The 19,123-nt window shown below is 34.3% G+C and overlaps 1 protein-coding gene across 2 annotated transcripts; it reads left to right on the top strand.

Moving 5' to 3' along the window:
• The first annotated feature begins 1,067 nt into the window (after positions 1–1,067).
• LOC109056402 (dual specificity mitogen-activated protein kinase kinase 2-like) lies at positions 1,068–11,060 on the top strand. Of its 2 annotated transcripts, XM_042713480.1 has the most exons (12): positions 1,068–1,789; positions 1,881–2,091; positions 2,304–2,450; positions 4,122–4,199; positions 4,552–4,603; positions 7,051–7,175; positions 7,258–7,471; positions 8,074–8,126; positions 8,330–8,391; positions 8,549–8,594; positions 10,195–10,260; positions 10,994–11,060. In XM_042713480.1, exons 1-12 carry the CDS (start codon positions 1,701–1,703, stop codon positions 11,030–11,032), a joined length of 1,182 nt encoding a protein of 393 aa, XP_042569414.1. In that variant the 5' UTR covers positions 1,068–1,700; the 3' UTR covers positions 11,033–11,060. The 2 variants fall into 2 exon arrangements, with proteins under 2 accessions (XP_042569414.1, XP_042569410.1); XM_042713476.1 differs by lacking the exon at positions 10,994–11,060 and having other exon boundaries at positions 10,195–10,582.
• Positions 11,061–19,123: the final 8,063 nt, after the last annotated feature.

Here is a 19,123-nt window from a genome sequence, read left to right as displayed (position 1 = left end):
ATTAAAAGAAACAGTGAGGCATTTCAAAAATACATTGAAATAAAAATAATATATGTTAAAGTAAACATATTAAAGACCGTGATTTATATTTATATATATATATATATATATATTATATATATATATATATATATATATATATATATATATATAAACATCTTTCTATTTTAAATTCAAGTTAATTTATGGTCATAATTGTTTTATATTGCCAGAAATCAATGACGGATTAAAAAAAAAAAAAAAACAATTAATGAAACAATAGTAAGGTAGTAGAATGTTAAAATAAAAAAGTGAAAAAAAAAAAATATCATAAATTACTCTAAATTACATTATAATTTGTTTTTTTTAATTTACATTTTAACTACCCAATATGTTAAATACATTTTTAGGACAAAATATCTTTTTTTATTTTTATATTTTTAATTTATGTAATTGCTTCAAAGTTTTGTGTTATTGGTAGGGTTAGGTGAATGAAAATACAGTTAGTACAGTATAAAAAACAGCTCAAACAAACCTTTCAATTGTGCTGCCATTCTGGATTGCGTGAAGAATATGATGCAGGAGAAGAAAGGCCAACAATCTTCAGCAATAAAAAAGTGACACAAATGTTATGTTAATCTAAATTCATTTTTGTTTATTAGTATGGTTGAATTGTATCGCCGAAGGTCAACAGCAAGACATTGGTTAATAAAATGGGATGTAATTTTCTGAGTTTTTATTCATTTTGTGGAAATACTCTGATTTTGTGCAACAAAGTAACTGACGTTACCTATTTGGAAAAGTAACTCAGATATTTTCTTGTAAATTAGAAAGTAATGCTTACTTTACTAGTTACTGAAAAAAGTAATCTGATTAACGTTACGTAACTCGCGTTACTTGTAACGCGTTACCCTCAACACTGTTTATGAATTCGTCTAATACATTTAGCAAAAGTCAGAAAGATTCAAGGTTTAATAATTTAATTTTTTTTTTTTTTTTTTTAGAGAAGTCAAAGTTGCTTTGTGGTCGGACATTACAGGAAGGTAAATAAAATGCAAAATTAGCTTTTAGCAAGCGCTCCTCTCTAGTCTCGCGAGAGTTCTCGCGGGACCTGCGCTCTGGTGTTTCCGGTAACCTGCCGAGAGCAGCTGGGCCAAAGCTCTCCGCGCCCTCCTCGTCCTCATCCTCATCCTGATCCTCAGCCTCTTCTCCCGGGACATTCCGCTCACCGGGACCGGCTTCACTCGCCACGGAGTTCGGGAACTCATTTTTCCGTCGTATGATCGCTGACGGACGCTTTAAACCTCAGCAGAGACACAGAGCGATGCTAGCAGGCTAACCGCGAAAAACCAAAACAATGTGTTTATTTATTACTCCCGTTTCATTTATACTCCTTTTATAACGTGAACGCGCCTTTTTATGTGTGTTAGTGACAGTAGCACGTGTTTTTATAGGTTACATGTGATTTCAGAGTTTGTTATCTCTGTATAATATAAGAGTCCGTGTCACTTTAGTGTGAATTAGAGTGAATGTCAGTCAGTAGGGACATCCATGTGCTCCTAGTGCTTTAATATAATAATGATCAGATCTGGATAGTGAACAGGCTGATCTAGGAACTTTATCAGCTCGATGACAAGCTGTAAATCAGAGTTATTGTACAGTAAAGCTCAGTCTGAGCTCGCCTTACACTAAAGGTCCCATCAGCTTATTAAAAATCAGACATGGCTCCGAAAAAGAGACCGGAGCCCATAGTTATCACCGGAACCGGAGAAGCACAGACGACCTCTACATCCATCGACGCTGCGTCAGAGTAAGTTATAAAGCTGTGAGCAGCCCGACCTGGAAAGAGAAGAGTTTATGCATGTTACATCCCGTATTTTTCTTTATTTCTTAAATCTCAGAGCGAATCTCGAGGCCCTGCAGAAGAAGCTGGAAGAGCTGGATTTGGATGAGCAGCAGAAGAAACGCCTGGAAGCTTTCCTCACGCAGAAAGCCAATCTGGGCGAACTCAAAGATGACGATTTTCATCATATCTGTGAGCTGGGAGCTGGGAACGGAGGTGTGGTTAATAAAGTGTGCCACAAACCCTCTGGCCTCGTAATGGCCCGGAAGGTGAGTCGTCCGTGTACAGTATGCGTCACATGACTAAACGTGCGTCATTGTTTTCACAGTCCACACTACAACAGAGTTTTCACATTTATCCACTTCCTATCCAGTTTTCCTTGACTAAAACGCCGTCTCTGTGTGGACGGAAGGCCAAAGCGGAGAGAAAGGACAAGGCCTCCTGTAAGTGTAGCATGTGTGTGTTTTCTGTGTTCCTGTAGTTGATTCATCTGGAGATCAAGCCAGCCGTCAGACATCAGATCATCAGGGAGCTGCAGGTCCTGCACGAGTGTAACTCTCCATACATCGTGGGTTTCTACGGGGCGTTTTACAGCGACGGGGAGATTAGCATCTGTATGGAGAACATGGTGCGTCTAGAGGCTTTTTTATCATCTTTTATGAATATACTAGATACTAGATACTTTTCATGGAAAGTGATGCGTTACGTTACTTATGCGTTACTTTAAAAAAGTAACTAATGTTACTTAGTTAGTTTTCATGGAAAGTGATGCACTACGTTACTTGTGCGTTACTTTAAAAAAGTAGCTAATTATGTAACTTAGTTACTTTTCATGGAAAGTGATGCGTTACGTTACTTTTGCGTTACTTTAAAAAAGTAACTAATGTTACTTAGTTAGTTTTCATGGAAAGTGATGCGTTACGTTACTTTTGCGTTACTTTAAAAAAGTAGCTAATTATGTTACTTATTTACTTTTCATGGAAAGGGATGCATTACGTTACTTGTGCGTTACTTTAAAAAAGTAGCTAATTATGTTACTAAGTTAATTTTTATGGAAAGTGATGCATTACGTTACTTTTGCGTTACTTTAAAAAAGTAGCTAATTATGTTACTTAGTTACTTTTCATGCAAAGTGATGCACTACGTTACTTGTGCGTTACTTTAAAAAAGTAGCTAATTATGTAACTTAGTTACTTTTCATGGAAAGTGATGCGTTACGTTACTTTTGCATTACTTTAAAAAAGTAACTAATGTTACTTATTTAGTTTTCATGGAAAGTGATGCGTTACGTTAATTTTGCGTTACTTTAAGAAAGTAGCTAATTATGTTACTTAGTTACTTTTCATGGAAAGTGATGCATTACGTTACTTGTGCGTTACTTTAAAAAAGTAGCTAATTATGTTACTTAGTTACTTTTCATGCAAAGTGATGCGTAACGTTACTTTTGCGTTACTTTAAAAAAGTAGCTAATTATGTTACTTAGTTACTTTCCATGGAAAGTGATGCGTAACGTTACTTTTGCGTTACTTTAAAAAAAGTAGCTAATTATGTTACTTAGTTACTTTCCATGGAAAGTGATGCGTAACGTTACTTTTGCGTTACTTTAAAAAAAGTAGCTAATTATGTTACTTAGTTACTTTTCATGCAAAGTGATGCGTAACGTTACTTTTGCGTTACTTTAAAAAAGTAGCTAATTATGTTACTTAGTTACTTTCCATGGAAAGTGATGCGTTTTGTAACTTGTGCGTTACTATAAAAAAGTAGCTAATTATGTTACTAAGTTAATTTTTATGGAAAGTGATGCATTACGTTACTTGTGCGTTACTTTAAAAAAAGTAGCTAATTATGTTACTTAGTTACTTTCCATGAAAAGTGATGCGTTTTGTTACTTGTGCGTTACTTTAAAAAAGTAGCTAATTATGTTACTTGGCTTTCCGCCCAGATTGGCTTTCTGCGTGAGGAAAGCTTCCAGACGCTTCTGCTGCTGCTCATCTAAATCGAGCTCTTCTAGCTTTTTTATCATCTTTTATGAATATACTAGCTCCTGAAACTTTTTCAGACAAACCCCTTTGAGCTGAAATATTTCCTTGAACCCCGCTTTTTTATTAGAATGATTTCTGAAGATCATGTGACACTGAAGACTGGAGTAATGATGCTGAAAATACAGCTGCGCATCACAGAAATAAATTACAACACAACAAAAAATATCATAAAACAAAGCAATTATAAAAAACAAAAAAAATTTTAACAAACTACTTCCTCCAATAATTTTTTTTGTTTCTTTTCTCCTTGTTTTCAGGACGGAGGCTCTTTGGATCAGGTTCTGAAAGAGGCTCGCAGGATCCCAGAGGAGATCTTGGGAAAAGTCAGCATAGCTGTGAGTGTGTTTACACGAATGATATCTAAAACTAAGTTCAGTTATGAAACCTCAACATTAAATGAAAGAGAAAACACATTCGAGCAAGAGAATCAACAGTGAAAGTAACAGAAGCTTGTACAGAGCTCACAAAAAAAAAAAACCAATTAACCCAATCAACAAAAAAAATAATATTTATAATATTTTTTTCTCCACACCAAAAATTTTACAAAAATGTCATTCTTGCTCTAGTTGTGTGGAAATTAGCAGTTTGGTTATTCTATGAAAGTTGAATCTAAAGTTGTATAGTTTTGGAACAACATTTATACCTTTTTCAGATTTAAAAATGTACTTTTCTTTTTTCTTCAAACAGGTTTTAAGAGGACTGGCTTACCTTCGAGAAAAGCACCAGATTATTCACAGAGGTAAAGACAGTAATTAACCATTACTTTTCTCCCCAAGGGGCACATGTGCTTGAAATATGTAGGAGCACATTAAAAAAACTTTAGGGACACAGTGAAAATTCATCAAACTATGTGTTAGAATACAAAAAGTACAGTCAGTGAGTGTTAAATATCTCTGCTTCAAACTGTACTTACTAATTATGTAAGTATTTACAGGCCTAGTTTAAACTCTATAAAATGCGTGTACACTGTGTGTGTGTGTGTGTGTGTTTTTTTTGTGTGTATATATATAAGATATATATATATATATATAATATATATATATATATATATATAATATATTAATAAATATATTAAAGACAGAATGAATAGTATATATTTAGACTGATGTGGTTTAGAATTGGTCAAATATATATATGTGTGTGTGTGTGTGTGTGTGTGTGTGTGTGTGTGTGTGTGTGTATGTGTGTGTGTGTGTGTGTCAGGTTTCTTCTGTATATCAAGTATTGCAAATGTATTTGATCAAAAATAATAATTATGGACTTTTAATTCTCTGTCTCTCTCTCTCTTACAATATAAATATATATGTATATATATATATATATATTTATATATATATATATATTTATTTAGTCATATAATTAGAATATCATCAAAAAGTTGATTTATTTCATAATCCATTATTTCTGAAAGGCTGAAACTTCTATATTATATTCATTCATTACACACAGACTGAAATATTCTCAAATGTTTATTTCTTTTAAATTTTGATGATTATAACTGACAACTTTTTTCCATAATTCAGTATCTCAGAAAATTAGAATATTGTAAAAAGGTTCAAAATTGAAGACACCATGTGCCACACTCTAATCAGTTAATTAACTCAAAACACCTGCAAAGCTTTTAAATGCTCTCTCAGTCTAGTTCTGTAGGCTACACAATCATGGGGAAGACTGCTGACTTGACAGTTGTTAAAAAAATCAATACTGACACCTTGCAGCAAGGAGGCAAGACACAAAAAGGTCATTGCAAAAGAGGCTAGCTGTTCACAGAGCTATTATGTCCAAGCACATTATTAGAATTTTTTTTTTTTTTTTTTGTTTAGAAAAAAAGTGTACAAGCAATAGGGATATAACCGCACCTGGAGAGAAGGATTGTAAACAAAACCCATTCAAAAATGTGGGGAGATTCACAAAGAGTGGACTGCAGCTGGAGTCAGTGCTTCAAGAACCACTCACGCACAGACGATATGCAAGACATGGGTTTACAGCTGAGGCTTCAGTGTCAAGCCACTCTTGAACAACAGATGCTGAGAAGCATTCAAAAGAAAAAGGACTGGACTGCTGCTGAGTGGTCCAAAGTTATGTTCTCTGATGAAAGTAAATTTTGCATTTCCTTTGGAAATCAGGGTTCCAGAGTCTGAAAGAAAGAGAGGAGAGGCACACAACCATTACTGTTTTTGAGGTCCAGTTTAAAGTTTCCACAGTAAGTGATGGCTTGATGCCATGTCATCTGCTGGTGTTGGTCCACTTATGTTTTCAAAAACCAAGGTCAACAAGTAGATACCAGGAAGTTTTTCTAGCACTTCATGCTTCCTGCTGCTGACCAACTTTATGGAGATGCAGATTTCATTTTCCAGGATTGGCACTGCAACAGTGCCAAAGCTACCAGTACCTGGTTTAAGGACCATGGTATCCCCAGAAATCTTAATTGGCCAAGCAAAATCGCCTGACCTTAACCCCATAGAAAATCTATGGTGTATTGTGAAGAGGAAGATGAGATATGCCAGACCCCAACAATGCAGAAGAGCTGAAGGCCACTATCAGAGCAGCCTGGGCTCTCATAACACCTGAGCAGTCCTGACTGATCGACTCCATGCCACGCCAGCATTGCTGCAGTAATTCAGGCAAAAGGGCCCCAACTAAGTATTTGAGTGCTGTACATGCTCATACTTTTTTTCATTTTTCTTTTTATTTGGCCAAGATTTCTAAAAATCATTTCTTAGTATTGGTCTTAATTTATATTCTAATTTTTTGAGATATCTGAATTTGGGATTTTCCTTAGTTGTCAGTTATAATCATAAAAATTAAAAGAAATAAACATTTTAAATATATCAGTCTGTGTGTAATGAATGAATATAATATGCATGTCGGTATGTTTTCCACAAGTTTCACTTTTTTGAATGAAATTAATGAAATAAATCAAATGTAAGACCTCTTAAAACCAAAATTAAAAACCTCTGTATATATATATATATTAGTTATTGTCAATAAAAGTCAGATTAGAACATGGTGTGATTCCTGTTTTTTCATCCCCAAATGTAAGACCTCTTAAAATGATGATTAAGATGTTTTATATAAAATAAAAGATGAAGAAAACAAATAATAAAAAAAATAAATTAATAAAGCTTAGAATTGCTAAAATAAGTGCAGTAATAATAATACGCTGCTGTCTTTTCTTGTTCACAGATGTGAAACCTTCCAATATTCTGGTCAATTCCCGCGGAGAGATCAAACTGTGTGACTTCGGCGTGAGCGGGCAGCTCATCGACTCCATGGCCAACTCTTTTGTAGGAACACGCTCGTACATGTCGGTATGTTTCCACTGGTGTTCTCCGTGAGGGTTAGGAGTGATGAATCTGTTTTCAGATGCTGTGTGTGTGTGTGTGTGTTCAGCCGGAGAGGTTGCAGGGCACTCATTACTCGGTGCAGTCAGACGTGTGGAGTATGGGTCTCTCTCTGGTGGAGCTGGCCATCGGCCGCTATCCCATTCCTCCACCCGACGCTAAGGAGCTGGAGGGCATCTTCGGCAGGGCAGTGATGGATGTTGGGCAGGCGGAGACACACAGTACGTCTGCTCGACCCAGACCCCCCGGCAGACCCGTCAGCGGTGAGAAAGTGTTTGTTTATGGATGCCAGCTACATTTCAGGCCTGATCGGAGTCTCTGAGGACATTTTCTTAAAGGAGTAATGGGGAATTTCTTGATTTTTTTTTTTTAAGTACAGTAAAAATTTTTTTTTTTTTTTTTTTGTGTCCTTTTTTTTTTAGTTTATATTGTTAAATATTATTAGAACAACTATCTAAACTTTCTTTAATAGTGTGAATCTCTGTTAAACTGTAATATATTTATTTCTGAAGATCATGTGACACTGAAGACTGGAGTAATGTTGCTGAAAATACAGCATCGCATCACAGAAATAAATTACACTTTAACAGAGATTCACGTGATTTTAAATTGTAATAATATTTCACAATATTACACAATTTTACATCAAATAAAATCAAACAAATTCAGCAGAAGAGACTCTTTCAAAAACATTAAAAAATGACCAGTATCGTTAGTTATTCCAAACTTTTCCTGGAAGTGTACAATTTAAAGCAATGAATATTAGACTGTATAAGATCTTGTTGAGTGTCAGCAGAAGTAGATCACTGTCAAAAAACATGAAGATACTCGTCATGACCAGTAAACTGATGAGACTGTCTTTCAGGTCAGGGGCCCGTCATGGCTATATTTGAGCTGCTGGATTATATAGTCAATGAGGTGAGTCTCTCTAGTTTTTAATCACACGTTTATGTTTCAGAATAAATCTGCCTGGATGAAATCTAATAAAAACTATTGTCTTGAACCTGACGTCTGTTCTATGTGTCTAAACTAATAGAAGGCACTGAATATGAGCTGAGATGCTGTCACTAATGATGCAGAAGTGTAAATGTAGACATGTTCACATGTGTGTCATCCACCAGCCGCCTCCTAAACTCCCTCACGGCGTCTTCACTCCTGATTTCCAGGACTTTGTGACCAAATGGTGAGTTCTGCTACTCAGCAGGTGAAGTAAAGCACATCTTTGGTGTGTTTTCACATGTAATGGAGATCTTGGACATTGTGTTCACAGGTTTGTGTGTATAATATAGCGCTTTAGTGCCTAAATGAACATTTCAGCCTTTTTTCTTTGCATGTTCTAGTCTGATTAAAAACCCTGCGGATCGAGCGGACCTGAAGATGCTGACGGTGAGAGCACGTTTCTTTCGTTTGAACCCTGTTTACTGTAATAAATATGGCTGATTATACAGTGTGCATTATTATTATTACAGTAACCAAGATTTGAAATAATAACAACCTACCAAGTCATAGCCCACTTTTCTCAATCCAATCAAATCTGGATAAAATCAAGTCTTGCTGGTCATTGTTCACTATGAACTTGTTTGCAGAATCATATATTCTGTGTATGTTGTTCAGCTCGAGATCTTGTTAGTTAAAACTAAAACCATTAAAATACTTAGACACATCAGTAATGCTTCTTGTATGTTGTTCAGCCTGACATCAGTGCATGCTTTGCTGTGTACACTGTTGTTCTGTTCAGCTCGAGATCTTGTTAGTTAAAACTAAAACCATTAAAAAAAATTGTTACTTGAAATACTTAAATCAAATAATGTTATTTTATTTCAGCTTTCTAATATATATAACAATAATCAAAAACACATATATAATATATAAAACACATATATATATATATATATACATAAAAATATATATATATATATATATATATATATATATATATATATAATATATATATAAATATTTAAATATGAAAAAAAAAAAACAAATCTTAATTTAACCATTTTTTTTTTTCTTTCTTGTTTCAAAATTAAATCAATTAAAAATAAAATTAAATAAATAAAAATCTTAATATATGTTTATTATGCTATATATTATATCTATCAAAATATTAAATATAATATAATATATAAATATATAAAAATCAAACACAACACACCATTATAAAAATAAAACATGTTAATAATCTTAATTATTTTATTTCAGCTTTCTTATTTTCTTTTAAAAAATTAATAATTAATTTAATAAATAAAAAAAATTAATTTAAATAAAATCAATTAGTTAATAAATAAAAAACATTATATATAGGCATATATTAAAAAAAAAAATCAAAATTACTGAAAATGTAACCATACTTTTTAAAAAAAAAAAATGTTAATAATCTTAATTATTTTATTTCAGTTTTCTTACTTTTAAAAATTAAATCAATTAGTTAATAAATAAAAAAATAAAAACTATATATATATAAAACAGCAAAATTACTAAAAATGTAACCATAAAAAACATTGTTACTTGAAATACTTAAAAATAAAAAATGTTAATAATCTTAATTATTTTATTTCAGCTTTCTTATTTTCTTTTAAAAATTAAATCAATTAGTTAATAAAAAAAATTATATATAGGCATATATTAAAAAAATTAAATCAATCAGTAAAATTACTGAAAAGTAACCATACATTTTTTTTTAATACTTGTTAAAAAAAATGTTAAGAATCTTATTTTATTTCAGCTTTCTTACTTTTTTTACAAAATTAAATCAATCAGTTAATAAATAAAAAAAAATAAAAAATAAAAACTATATAGGCATATATTAAAAAAAATCAAAAACATAAAAAAATTACTAAAATGTAACTGAAATTTAAGTGATTACCAGTAAACATAAAAATAAAAACGTATTCAAAATATGAATAAAAACGGTAATAGTCTCTCACTGTGCTGTTGTTTGAGTGGAGCGCAGTCGTGACACACGTGTGTGATCTCTCTTTTCCAGAATCACACCTTTATTAAGCGCTCGGAGGTGGAGGAGGTGGACTTCGCTGGATGGTTGTGTAAAATGGTGGGGCTCAATCAGCCCAGCACACCCACCCGTTTAAAGCCTACATGACACACACACACACACACACACACACCCCTGACGGTCACATGACCCACAAATCAACTACACAATACAAACGTTTACAGCCTCTCTGATGGAGCTCCTGCAAAGCTGCTTGTTTTACACTTTCTTCCGTACACCTGGAGAATCTCACAAGAGCCGTCAAGAACATGAACATGTCACGCTCAAAACAGAGAAGTGTGTCATACATCTATTTTACTAAAAGAACATTAAGCCTGTTTTTAGGATTTTTTTGTATCGTGATTTTTTTTTTTTTTTTTTTTTTTGAAGTAAAGTCCTTTATGGTAGTGTTTGTTGTACTGCCTTTAATTTTCATTTCATTACTAGTACTTACAGTAACATTTTGTACTGTAATGCATGAAAATTAATACATACAAACATAAAAAAATACAAAAATAAAAAAAAAACTAAAAATAACAAAAAAGGAAACTTGTCACAATGCAAAAACTATTTTAAATCTGGTCTTAAAAACATGCAGAATCTAATTTTCATTTATGTTCTTTTTCGTTTGGTTTGTTGTGACGTGTGAATGTTTTCGTCAGATTCACTCTCGTGTTCGTCCAGGCACACTTATGTTCTCATGTGATCCCTGATCATGTTTAATGGATATAATATACGCCCGGAAATCAGCACCGTCACTCTTAGAATTATTTCTGTTTGTTCATTCTTACAGTTACCACAGACGTCAACTACAGACAGCTGTTGCTTTTAGACTCTCAATAAAGTGATTGTAGAGGGGACGACCGCTTTCTCTTTGTTTGTGTTTGTTTTTTTGTCTTTTGTTTTCAGGTGGAAATTTAAAATGTGAGAAGCAGATATATATATATGTGTGTGTGTGTCCCTGGAGCACAAAAGCAGTGTTAAGTCTCTGGGGTATATTTGTAGCAATAGCCAACAATACATTGTATGGGTCAAAATTATTGATTTTTCTTTTATGCCAAAAATCATTAGGATATTAAGTAAAGCTCATGTTCCATGAAGATATTTTTGTAAATTTCCTACTGTAAATATATCAAAACTTAATTTTTGATTAGTATATGCATTGCTAAGAATTCATTTGGACAACTTTAAAGAATGATTTTCTCAATATTTAGATTTTTTTCTGCACCCTCAGATTCCAGATTTTCAAATAGTTGTATCTCAGCCAAATATTGTCCTCCTAACAAACCACACATCAATGGAGAGATTATTTATTCAGCTTTCAGATGGTGTATAAATCACAATTTCATAAAATTGACACTTATGACTGGTTTTGTGGTCCGGGGTCACATATATTTTTATCACAAATTGTATCATGATTCATTATTTGCTCATTAATAATTGAAAATGATGCTAGGGTGTTATGTGTTTGAAGACTCCTGCATCATTGCGTCTCTGTGACTTCTGCTCTCTAGATACGGCTCGAGTTGCTCCTTCAGTTAAAGTCTGGGGGTTTTCACCTGATTTGTCTGAAAAGTGGAGTAGTCAAATTGATTCTTAACTGAGCAAGTCTAATAATCATTTATATTAATGTCCCTCGGAGAAAGGGATTGATTGAATGATTTCCTGATCCAGATCACACAGGTTCATCATCAAACCGGTTCATGGTAAGAGTTTGCCAAATTTGCACTTATATTATATTATCATGAGAGGTCTTGTGTCAGCCAGCAGGAGGCAGTAGAGATATTTGACACATTTAACTAGCAGCCAAATGTCTAAATTAAATATGCAACATTCAACTAAACATGTGTTTGTGATGCTGCACCAAATATCCCCAAATAATAACGTGCTTATTTATTTTGATGTTGGTGGCGACATTTTCATGTTCTGAATCTGAATCAGACACATACATCCTAACATGTTTGCATGTTTTGGGGCTGAATTTGATTCAGACATCTTGAGTCGAGCATCAGTAATGACTGAGTGTTTTGACTCTTGTATTTCCAAAAATTGTCTATGGATTTTTCTAGTTGGTTCATTGTCAAACATGCATGTGGATTTTGGGGTTATTTGTCCATGTTCATGTTTTCATGAGAACAGATTTGTAGAAATGTAGCATTGCATCAGTGTCTCAGCAATGGATGCTCTGCGGTGAATGGGTGCCGTCAGAATGAGAGTCCAAACAGCTGATAAAAACATCACAATAATCCACAAGTAACGACCCCAGCACTCCAGTCCTGTTCAAGATAACATCGTGGAGGAGACAAAATCTGTTCTCATGAAAACATGAATATTGACAAATCTTTTTTTGGGGGGTGAACTGTTCCTTTAATCACTAGATCTAGTGGTGTCATGTAAACACGGTTAGTTTTTTTTTAGATTTAAGAATGTTTAGATATTTGTACTGGAAAACCAGACAAAAATACTGCGCAGTGCATGACTCATAAAGTCATAATAACATGCTCTTTACAGTCAGTTGTGAGTTTTCTCAGTATTACTAGTATCTGTGGTCAATCTGTGGGTGAAAGCGTGACTGTTTTGACCCGGGCTGTGATTCTGCTAGTGACCTGTGTTGTGGTGTGAGAATAAAAAGATAGGGTGACTTCAAACCCTCGCTCACTGCCGCAGTCAGATGGCAAACTCTGCAGTCATTAATATGCAAAAATGCAAATGAGTGGGTAATTAAGAGCAGGATTTCCACAGAGGCTCTTTGATTGCTAATGAATTCTAATCTGTGAGAACGGGGGGATGGGCTGATGGAAACAGAATGAGAGACACATGCACACGTTATTCAGACCTCGCTGAGAAATTCTGTTTTGTCCTCTGATTAAGAAATATACAGACCGAAGAAAATCATTTAAACCAAACTCGCCTTTCTGAAGAATATACTGCATGCAAGACAGCAAAAAACAGCGTGACATTCAGAAACATCACAGTTCAGTGTGCAAATATATGTAACAAAGACGACCAATCAGCATGCAGATGTCACTGCTGAAAGATTTCTTCCACTGTGCAACACTGGTTTCAAACTTTAATCTAAAATCAAAATATAGTCTGAATGGAGTTCATATCTGATTTTATATCTATATGAGGAAAAAGTCAGAATTGTGAGATAAAAGGTCACAGTAACTCTTTCATTTTTTTTCATATTTTGTGGCAGACGCAAAAAAAAAAAAAAGTTGAATTGCAGATTCAGAGAAAAATGTCAGAATTGTGAGGAAAAAGTCGCAATTACTTTTTTTTTATTTTTAAGTTGAGACAAATATCTGAACGGCAAGATCAGAATTGCGAGATGTAAAGTCATGCTTATTTTTTTATTTCATTGTGGAAACAAAAAATAGAATTGTGAGATATAAACTCATAATTGTGAGAATAGAGAGATAAAGAGTAGGCTTTTTTGTTTTTGTATGTAAACAAAACGTAAACTGAAAATTCAGACATGATTATGACATAAGTTGCAATTACCTTTTGTATTTTTTATTCCGTGAACAAAACACATATCAAACAAATCAAGACCATAACCACAACATAATTAATTTATTAGATTAAATACAAAACAAAAAAAAAAAAAATAAATGACCATTACATGAGGCCTTATTTGTGTTTGTGTGTTTGTTTTGTGCCGTTGTCTGACCCTCAGCGAGTGGGTTTGGGTGTCTTGGCAAAACCTGAAACTGCAGCATATGTGTAACAAAAACCCAAACGATGTCAAATTTCCATTTTGGCAAGCCGTGACTTCACAAATGCAGAGAGAGCCGGCGATGTTGTTTAGAGCTCCCCTGACGACCGAGTCTCATCTGTCTCTCTCTCTCTCTCTCTCTCTCTCTCTCTCTCTCTCTGTCTCATGCATTCTTTCACTTGCATTGAAAAAAAATAAAAAAAACACACAATATTTAGATGTCTAAAAAAACATTTATAAAACAGATTTTCAGTCTTCACATTGAATCAAGTGGCAAGAAAATGTTTCCAGTTTTTAAATCTGTAAGAAAACAGTCCACTTAATCACACATGATCCTAATATAACAGTCAATATTACACTATAATATGTGACCCTGGAGCACTAAAGCAGTTTTAAGTCTCTGGGGTATATTTGTAGCAATAGCCAACAATACACTGTATGGGTCAAAATTATTAATTTTTATTTTATGCCAAAAGATCATTAGGATATTAAGTAAAGATCATGTTCCATGAAGATATTTAGTAAATTTCCTACCATAAATATATCAAAACTTAATTTTTGATTTGTAATATGCATTGCTAAGAATTCATTTGAACAACTTTAAAGATGATTTTCTCAATATTTAGATTTTTTTGCACCCTCAGATTCCAGATTTTCAAATAGTTGTATCCCAGACAAATATTGTCCTCCAACCAAACATACATCAATGGAGAGATTATTTATTCAGCTTTCAGATGATGTATAAATCTCAATTTCAAAACATTGACCCTTATGACTGGTTTTGTGCTCCAGGGTCACATATAGTCACAATGCATAGTGTGTTTTGGGTGGTTGCTAAGTGTTCTGAGTGTTTTTTTTTAACATGTTGTTTCCTATGGTCTCAATAGTTGGTTATTTACTGACCCGTGTCAGACCCTTCATGGTTTCATTAATGTTTTCGCCTACGGTTTTGGGGTTGATGCCAGTAACAGTGGCAAAACTCACTCCTGACCGTAAAGAGGCTGTTGAGTCATGCTTTATGAGCATCACTGATGACAGAATATATGGGAGGATTACTGTAGTGCCTGTTCATTTAAAAAACTAGATTTATACATTTCATGAAGTATGAGTGGTTCTTGGGCAATATTTGATCGGCAAGATGCTGACTATGATTTTAATGCGCTGGCCGGTTTTGAGATTGGCTTTTCATAATGTGTTCTTTCAAACTAGTGGAAAGAAAACATCCAAAATTAATTTTTAATTATTTATTTTATTGCATAATAAAATATCTGTTTGTGTCTGTATTTTGATTCCAATGCACTTCAGCAGCACTTTCATACGACAAACGTTATAGTTTTAATCATATTTGTATTCTGAAGGTTTTACTTAGGGCTTTGTTATTATATCGTTCACATTGATTTTATTAAGCATTTTATTTCTAAACAATTCTCTTTATTGACCGTGTTTTCTGACTTATGATACAAAGAGAAATCCAAAACCAAAATATGTAAACAGAATCAAACAAGAATTCTGAACCTGCCTTTAAACAATATTCAGATTTCTGCTCTGGAAATGCATGCAAATGAGCGCATATTTAAATAGATAATGTTTTATTTGCATTGTTAAACATAACGTTTCAGAAAACACTAAACATAAAAAGCTCACGCATTTTCAACAGAATTTCAGGTCATTCCAAACAACAGATGCAACAGACGCATGACAAATGTAAGCAATATGTGTTCTATAACTGGCTCAAAATATCAAACATGTTTAATAAATCTCATGACTGGATAGAATCAGAATCGGTGAAATCTGTCAACTCAAATCTGTGGACTAGCTGTGCAATTAGTGTTGATGCATCCAGACTGCAAACCAGGTCAAAGGTCACGTAGTGTATTGAGTTTTTCTGCTTGTGCTTCAGTCCGCAGTGAAAGCTGCTGTAAGCGCTTTAATGGAGCTGATAACACACACTGCTTTGACACACACACACACTTCCTCTCCTCATCAGCGCCGCCGCGACCGCAGCGTTGCACAGTAGCAGCAGTGTGTCGAGCTGCAGGAGTGTGTTCTCAGGAAGTGTGTGTCGTGTACTGTAACCTGAGCGTGGGTGTTCAGATACACCGGCTCTCCCCAAAAACGACATCAAGGGAACCCCAGCTTACGGGACGGCCGACAAAAGCTGAAAACCCAGCCTGAGGACGCTGACATCTGCTCGGAGAGACACAGATCGATCTCTGCTTCTCTCTGTGTGTGTAATCCTGACAGATGAGTGTTTGAGATGCTGCAGCACATGTGAATGATTCATCAAATCATGTGTGTTGTTTGAGGAGAGGTGTTCTGCTGCTTTGCTAAGCTCAAAACAGATAAAAAAAAAAATCCTATGAGACCTGAGTCAGATCTAGAGACCAGAAGATCACAGAGATGCAATGGTGCAGGACCTGTAAAAAAAAAAAAAACCCTCTTGCAAACACCCCAGCTGACAGGAAACGTTCTGCCAAGGTTCTCTCAAAGTTATGAACAAACATTAATAGAGCGTTTTTCTTCCAAGTCATTTCGTTTTTTAACATTATTTGAGCATTGTGCATGGAACCTTTTTTCTAAAACGTTGTTTTTAAATGTTGCTAACTTTAGAAAACATTCAAAAGCAAAGGAAGCGTTCTCAGAATGTTCTCGCAATGTTTTCTCAAAGTTGGAATGTTGTTAATAGAATGATTTATCTGGTCTTTAACGTTCTCAAAACGTTAGCACAAAATCGTTATTTATGCGTTGTGCATGGAACCTTTTTTCTAAAATGCTTTAGTTTGATGTTAATCTGACATTTTTTAAATGTTACTCATTTTAGAAAACGTTCTCAGAATGTTCTCTTAAAGTTAGGAACAAACGTTCTTCAAGTAACGTTAAAACAACGTTCATTCAAAGTGATCTGTTAATAATGTTCTGAATACGTTAGCACAAAAACATTATATATACATTGGAACTTTCTTTTAAGTGACGTTTTTTAAATGTTACTATTTGTTTCGGAATGTTCGGAAGACATTCAAAATGTAACATTCCCATAATCTTTGCAAGCTGATACAATGGAATTGTTCCCTTAATGTCTGTATAACTAAAACATAAAAAAATGGGAGTATTAGCAAAATGTTATTAGATATGTTTTTGTTAGCCAGGAATATTCCTATAATGTTTGCAAAATGATAAAAGGAAATGTTCCACTGATGTTCATACAGAAAAGCATACGTTCAGAGAGCATTCAGAAATAACATTTTCATAACATTTGCACAACGTTCTTAGAAGGTATTTTTGTTAGCCGGGGAGTTTTGCTCACTTTCGTCAGGAAATGCAAAAACCTGTTTACTTTTTCATCTGTACCTTAAAAATCCCTCCCAACCTGCGGGACGAGGATGCATGCGATGTCTGCAAGTGTCAAAGGAAGTAGTACGTGTGTGTGAACTAGAGCAAGAAAAAGCCCCTTTGAAGTTGTTTGCGTGGTGGTCTCGCTGCGCGCTGCTTTTTTTTTTTTTTTTTTTTTTTTTTTTAGATTAGATTTGTTTTTATCTGCCCCTCCCTCTCGATGCTGGTTAGTTTTTCTTGAGAAACACAAACCACGAACACAAATGACACCACATCCATCAAATAAAAAAATACAAAAAAGCAGGTGCACAATCATCCCACAACATTAACACTGTCGGCTCTGATACCAAACACACCTCACCACACCTGAGCAATCATAATCCACTCCGTTTACTTCACACTTGTAGGCCTACTCAGGAATATGCCGAGAAGAAAAATATGGTTTCATAAATAATGCACTGCAAACAAGTGGAATGCATTGATGACGTGAGTGAAGCGCTCTCAGATGTGTGTAGGCAGTCGAGGGTTCGATCTGGGTCACATGAACGCTGATTTCCTGTTCGCAGTAAGTCTGGTTGAGGGTTTCAGGGTGGAAAGCCCACTACTGCGATATGACTTTGCACTCTCAGGTGCACAAATTAACACTCCCTCAGAATCAACATTAAGCAATATAATAAATCAAACACAAAATCAATCATCAATTTATTTAAATATCAGAAATACTAAATATCAGAAATAACAAAACAAAACTGAATTGTGCTGAATGTTTCATAATTGATGAGCTTTGCAACACTGACACTGTTGTTGAAACGAACGGAATCAATAATGAATCTGAATTGAGCTGAATTATGACACTATTGGTTTCTGTAGTCAAATTTGTTGATGAACTCTGTATCATCCATTCGACACTGTTATAGAACTGATCTGAGCTGAATAATGACATTATTATCTTCCGTAGAGCTTCTTCGCAGCTGAAATTTAATTTCATGAATGATCATTTTTAGCATTTTCCGGTTTATTTCTGTGAAGCTGCTTTGAAACAATCTGTATTATATGTGACTTGACATCTGCATATTATAAAACCAACATATCCATGCATTTTTCTGTGCTTAAAGTCATTAGGTCAAAGAAAAATAGTCCTGCTTCTCACTTAATTATTTTCTTACGAAAATGCATTTTTCTTCCAGAGATGCTGTTCATTTACAAAATTTAAAAATCAATATTCAAAAAATAAAAAAATACCTTAAATCTATTCACTTAAAGCAACTCAATAAACAAAAATGCAAAAAATGAAAATCTGCTGAAAATGTGCTCACTCTCAGACCATCCAAGATAAAGATGAGTTTGTTTCTTCATCAGGTTTGGAGAAATGTAGCATTGCATCAGTGTCTCAGCAATGGATGCTCTGCAGTGAATGGGTGCCGTCAGAATGAGAGTCCAAACAGCTGATAAAAACATCACAATAATCCACAAGTAATCCACAGCACTCCAGTCCATCAGTGAACATCTGGAGAAGACAAAAGATGAAACACATCCAGCATTAAGACATTTTTAACTTTAAATCATTGCTTCTTGAATCATTGTTTTTTATCAGCTGTTTGGACTCTCATTCTGACGGCACCCATTCACTGCAGAGCATCCATTGGTGAGACACTGATCCAATACTACATTTCACCAAATCTGATGAAGAAACGGCCTGAGGGTGAGTAAATGTTCAGCATATGTTCATTGTTGGGTGCACTATTCTTTTCACTTGATTAATGCATGTTGCACACAGAGAGAAACGTGATTTGAGAAATGCAGCATTATTCTGAATGACATTCTTCTGTCAGGTGTGTTTATTATGTCAAGGATTGTGGAATTCCATTTTAATTG

The sequence above is a fragment of the Cyprinus carpio genome, chromosome A2 (assembly GCF_018340385.1).
Source record: "Cyprinus carpio isolate SPL01 chromosome A2, ASM1834038v1, whole genome shotgun sequence".
Classification (NCBI taxonomy): domain Eukaryota; kingdom Metazoa; phylum Chordata; class Actinopteri; order Cypriniformes; family Cyprinidae; genus Cyprinus; species Cyprinus carpio.
The sequence above is the reverse complement of the archived record's forward strand: the minus strand, read 5'-3'. Positions and strand labels throughout refer to the sequence as shown.